Source organism: Caretta caretta, chromosome 4 (assembly GCF_965140235.1).
Source record: "Caretta caretta isolate rCarCar2 chromosome 4, rCarCar1.hap1, whole genome shotgun sequence".
Classification (NCBI taxonomy): domain Eukaryota; kingdom Metazoa; phylum Chordata; order Testudines; family Cheloniidae; genus Caretta; species Caretta caretta.
Window position 1 is genome coordinate 73,804,114 of NC_134209.1, and position 6,000 is coordinate 73,810,113.

Consider the following 6,000-nt stretch of genomic DNA (forward strand, 5'->3'; position numbering starts at 1 on the left):
AGAAATAAGCCATATATCCTTAGTATATAGCATGGTTTGATGATAACTTGCATCTACATCCTACATATTTTTACAATTATTTTACGCAAGAGAAGGACGGGCAACAGAAGTGTAATCTTGAGGGTACTGTAGAGAGGGAATCATGATCAGCAAAACAGTCAGGCGAGTCAGTTATACCCAAACAAAAGTGAACAAGATTTCTTAGTTATCAGATTCCCTCGAATTATCCATTTTCAGCTTTTTGAACAACACTTGATTCTCACACCTCAACAGGAAAACCATTTAACCTATTTATCACTCTCAATAAAATAGTTCATTAAATGAATCATTTATTAAATGAATCATTTATATCTGCAAATGTCAAACAGCATCACCTAAGTGAAAGTACAAGGGTCAGGGTGTCAGAAGGCCTAGTTTCTATTCCAGATTGTCACGGATAGCGTGACTTTGGGTGAGCTATTTTACTTCCCTGAGTCTCAATTTCTCCATCTGTAACATGAGTAAAGAATTATTATCCCATTTTCATAAAGCACTTTGAGATTCTTGGATGACAGTTAAAAAATAAAATTAATAACTTCAAAAATCTTATGTCCCAGAGTATAATAATTGTTTTAGAGCAATGTATTTTCCAAAGCTTTAATAGTCTAGTTCCTCAACATATGAAGAAAAGTCCACAATTACAACAGAGCAAGCTGGGATAAAAACATTTTTTTTCACATCAACTAATGATTTCTTATTTATTATAATGCAGTTTCATATTAGGAAGCCTACAGCATTGACTGTGGGATGTTCTAGAAAAGCATAACATGTACACACAAAACCCACAAAAAGTCCACAGATAAAAATCCTTCCTAATATCCTCCACTACCAGCTGTTGTGGAGAAAAACACGAGTAAGCAGCAGCAAAGAAAATCCCTTGCTCACACTGGGTCGTACCCAAAGCCCAATGAAGTCAGTGGAAAGACTCCCACAGCTGTACTACTGCCATTGGAGCAAGCCTACGACCAGCTATTGATGCACTCTCTACAAAAACATGGTCAAGGTAGACAGAAGATAAAATAAAGAGGGATAAATAATGCATTTCTACTATTCTCGAATCCATTACTTTTCTGAACTGAAAACTCTTATATTAAACCAAAATAGCTAATGAGTTCATTTTAGAAATACCATATGTTATGCTAAATCACTTTTAATATTTCTACTGTAGCTTGGCTCTGCGTTTTCTTTTTTTCCTTTCTAAATCACTAACTCAAAAGGATTTAAATATTGAAAGTCCAAGAAAACTCTCCCTGAGTTCCATGAAAGCCATATCAGCCCATAACTTAAGTATTGATCACTGTTAGAAATCCACACACATCCCTACCCGCCCAATATTGAAATAAAACTGGTTTTAAAATACTTGAAGTCAACTGTTAATATTATGCAACTTAAACAGAAAATGGGAAAAGAACAACAAAATAAAGATGATTCAAACTTACTTCTATGGAAAGGGCATCCTTTATAATGAAGAGGCTTTCCAGTTGTAGGCCCTATCCCTTTTTCTCCTGTACATAGTGCACGAAAATTTTCAGCAGTTTTGGGCACAACATCTGCAAACAATTCTAAGACAATTCGACCAACTGGAATATGAGAGAGAAAGAGTGCGCACACATTTCAGTCCAATCCTGACAAACAAGTGGAGGAGCCCAGCATCTCAAGACAAACATGTTTATATAGCAGATCTGTAAGTGTGGAAGAGGAGTGGAGAGCAGGGGGGGAATTAATGATTGAATTAACAGTATTTAAGCCATTGTTAAACTAATCTAATCCTTAAAATATACAATTTTCCATATCCCTCCTACTGCTACCATGGATAGAGCTAGTGAATTACAGCTACAATGTTTGTTATCATAGATTGGGGTGGGCAAACTATGGCCTGCGGCATTGCCACCCCTATGGCGCCGCGGGCCTCGCACCATTCCCAGAAGCAGCCAGCACCATGTCCCTGTGGCCCCAAGGCGCGGGGGGGGGGGAGGGAAGAAGGAGAGGGCTCCGTGCACTGCCCTCGCTTCCAGGTACTGCCCCCCGCAGCTCCCACTGGCTGGGAATGGGGAACCGTGGCCAATGGGAGCTTCGGGGGAGGTACCCACAGGCAAGGGCTGCGCACTAAGGGGCCATAGGGACATGGTGCCGGCCGCTTCTGGGAGCGGCGCAGGGCCAGGGCAGGCAGGGAGCCTGCCCTGGCCCCAGTGCACGCCATTGCCACCCCGGAGCCACTCCAGGTAAGCAGCGCTGGACTGGAGCCCAACCCCCTGCCCTGAGCCCCCTGCCGCACCCCTCATCCCTCCTGTACCCCAACCCCCTGCCCTGAGCCCCCGCCGCACCCCTCATCCCTCCTGTGCCCCAACCCCCTGCCCTGAGCCCCCTGCCGCACCCCTCATCCCTCCTGTACCCCAACCCCCTGCCCTGAGCCCCCTGCTGCAACCTGCACCACTTCTGCACCCCAACTCCCTGCCCTGAGCCCCCTGCTGCACCCCTCATCCCTCCTGTACCCCAACTCCCTGCCCTGAGCCCCCTGCCGCAACCCACACCACTTCTGCACCCCAACCCCCTGCCTGAGCCCCCTCATACCTTCTGCAATCCTCCTCTGCCCCAACCCCTTGCCCCGAGCCCCTTCCTGCACACCACACCCCCCACACACACCCCTCACTCACTCCAACCCCCTGCCCCGGCCCCGCATGCAATTTCTCCACCCAGATGTGGCCCTCGGGCCAAAAAGTTTGCCCACTCCTGCCATAGATACAGTCAGTGAAAAACTGGCACCATGAACTGGTTAAGGGGGAGACCATGACAGATGTGTCTAAAAACTATTAGAAAACAATCCACACGTATATACGACTCAAATTCTGCCCTTGGACATGCTCACAGGACTCACATAGACTTAAAAGTGCACCAGATTTGTGCAGCACGTATTCTTGTTAGAACATGTTGGGAAAATAGAGTTTTGCTTCCATGGAAAATTTCAACTGCTTTTTCTTTTTTGTCGTCATTTTCCATGGAAGATAACTACTTTTGCTGAAATATCAAAACAAAAATATTTTGGCTGAAAACCAGGGTGGCCATGCAGGGTTGGTTTTCAGCCACTCTGGAAGATATAAGCAAGGACAGAAACCATCTTTGTGTCCATCGTTAGATAGACACATGGGAGCAGAGCTCTTGGAAACTGGGAAAGAGGTCCTTCAACCAAGGTGGGCACTGAAGTCTCTAGAATCTCACTATAGATGAGGTACCTGCTTGAACAAAGCCTGTACCTTGCTAAATTATGGTTTAGACTTTTAGATGTGTGTTTTCACTTTTATTTGCTTATAACCATTTCCAACTTTTATTCTTGAACTCACTTAAAAGCCTATCTTCTTTTGTTAATTAAACATGTTTTACTATTGATCTAAACCAACGGCAAGGTGTTTAAATGACAGTAAACGTTAATGCCAGTGAATATGGCAAGCTGGTGGGATTTGTCTCTTTAAAGGAGTAAACAGATCATTGTATTCCTCTCAATGCTGCACAGCACAGGGGCTTGGGAAAGTTCAGGACGTGAGGGATCACATCAGCCAAGTCTGGTACAGAAAAGAGCAGTCTGAGATCATGGCTGGCAAGCTGCTGGATTCAATGTGGCTCACTCAGAGCTGTACAGAACGTAAGTGCTGGCTGGCTGCCTGTGTGGCCCAGGCTTGGTCTACACTAAAGAGTTAGGTCAGGGGTGGCCAACCTGAGCCTGAGAAGGAGCCATAATTTACCAATGTACATAGCCAAAGAGCCACAGTAATATGTCAGCAGCCCCCCATCACCTCCTCCAACCGCACTCCCAGCGCCTCCCGCCACCAGCAGCCCCGCTGATCAGCTGTTTCGTGGCCTGTAAGTGGGTGGGGGAGGAGGAGGAGCAAGGACAGGGCAGGCTCAGAGGAGGGGGCAGGAAGAGGTGGAGTGGGGGCAGGGCCTGTGGCAGAACCAGGGGTTGAGCAGTGAGCACCCCCCGGCACATTGGAAAGTTGGCACCTGTCGCTCCAGCCCCCGAGTCGGTGCCTATACAAGCAGATACATATTAACTTCTGAAGAGCCGCATGTGGCTCTGGACCCACAGGTTGGCCACCCCAAGTTAGGCTGACATAACGCAGCTTATGCTGGCCTATGTCAAGTGTCTACACTGCAGGCTTGCTCCCACCAATGCAAGTGCCCTACTACACCAAGACCTCCACAAGAGGCTTATGTTGGTACACTGTAGTTAGGGTGACACAGTATCTGTGTCATTTATGCATTCCTTACACTGGCTGTCTTGTCCATTTCGGGGTTCGGGGAGCCCTGAAACTGACAAGAAAGCAGGCTCCTGGCTCCCCAGCTGGGCTGCTGCTGGGTCTCAGCGCTAAGCTGCGCGCCCCTCCACTCCCAGCTGGGCGCGGGAAGGTGAGAAGCCCGCACCGGCGGGGGGCAGCTGGGCTCCCCTCTTCAGTCACTGGAAGCGCTCCTGGTGAGGCTGCGCACCAAGGCCAGAAGAAGGGAGGGTAAGATGGCCATCCGCCACCACCACAATAATTACTGCGGCGGCTGTAAGTCAACCTGCCTTCCTTAAGCCTGTAGCCAGATAGGGCGCCACACGTAGCCGAACATTTTGAGACCCTCGGGGCTGTCCCCGGAGCACGCAGGCCGCGACCGGGGGCTGGGCTGGGCTGGCAGCGCTCAGGCCCTGCACAGTGACAGCCACAAAGCCCTTCTCGGAGACGAGGGGGCTGCCCTACAGGAGCCCCCGGCAAGCTCGCGGGACCAGCCCCCCTCCGCTCCCCGAACCGGGACTCCCCGCCCGACGCGCTACAGGCACAAAGCAGCTTGGGGGCGGGGGCGGCACAAGGGCCGCCGGGGTGCCCGGGCCAGGCGCGGAGGGACCGCGGCCGCTGCCCCTTCCCGTCTACCCCGCCCTCCGGGGGAGGGGGCTGGCGAGCCGCAGCCCCGGGGGCGCTGCCGCGGGGCTGCCCGCCGACAACCCTCCGCCCCCGCGGCCGCCCAGCTGCCGTCCCCGGGGTCTCGCGCCCGTTCTCCAGGGCAACCTGCCGCCGCCGCCGCCCCTCCCTGCCCGGGAACCTTCCATGTCCTCACGCACCTCGTTCGCCTCCGGCGTCCACATCGAAGAAGACCCTGGGGTTGGCGACCGGGGACGGGGGCGCCATGCTCCAGCTACCGGCGGCTCCGCTGGTCGCTCCTCCCCGCCCGGCCACGTGCACTGACTTGGCTTCCGTTTCGCCGGGATCGGGAGAATAGCGGCGGGCGTTGGGCTCGGGCTCGGGCTCGGGCCCGCCCCCTGCTGCTGCCTGTAAGCCTCTCCCAGGCTAGTCGGCGCAGAGAACCGTGCAGCCGGAGGGGCCCATGTGACCGCACACGAGCCTTCCCTGTCCGATGCACCGAGAGTGCAGACGAGCAGCGTCCGTCTATCTTGGCAGCTGCTGCTCCTAGCCCCCTATTTTAGGGACGGCGTGGGGGTAACCTCATGACGGGACACACCAAACGTTGCACTGGGTGCCCTGTGTCCTTCGTTTCTCACGCTTGCTTAAGTCTGAGTAACTGGGGGAGACGTGGGGACCCCGTCCCGTGTAGATGCGCTTCTCGTCCTCTGCTGATAGAGGATTTTGCTTTTTGTGCGTTGGCTCACTGAATCATTGAGATTTCCTGCCAGTCACATTGGCCCACAGCCTCGAAGATATTTAGGCTTTTTGGATCTGGGCCCTTGTGCCAGTTTGAGGAGACCACCAGTCCCTGATTTCTCTGCCAGCATGGGGCAATTGACACCTTGATGCCCCCAGGTCACAAAGTAATCTAGTGTAAAGACATGCACTCCTAACAATATTAATATCCTGCATGGACACAGAGATGCTGCTGAAACTGTGTCACATCTAAAAGGCCAGGAGGGGATTTCTACACAAAAAATCCAAACGAACCAAATGTAAGCATGCACATGACAAGCAAGTGGTTGGG

General features: G+C 51.5%; 1 protein-coding gene across 6 annotated transcripts in view; it reads right to left on the minus strand.

Annotated features, from left to right (window-relative positions):
- Positions 1-5,315, minus strand: part of PPID (peptidylprolyl isomerase D) — a 49,286-nt gene extending 43,971 nt beyond the window's left edge. For 3 of the 6 annotated variants that reach the window (XM_048847536.2, XM_048847533.2, XM_048847535.2), the window contains exons 1-2: positions 5,132-5,314; positions 1,479-1,619 (exon numbers count right to left, since the gene is read on the minus strand). In XM_048847536.2, coding sequence (XP_048703493.1) covers positions 1,479-1,619; positions 5,132-5,198 — 208 coding nt within the window. In that variant the 5' untranslated portion in view covers positions 5,199-5,314. Of the gene's footprint in view, positions 1-1,478; positions 1,620-5,131 lie in introns of all 6 variants that reach the window. The other 3 variants (XM_048847531.2, XM_048847532.2, XM_048847534.2) reach the window with 2 other exon arrangements.
- Between the last annotated feature and the right edge of the window lie 685 nt (positions 5,316-6,000).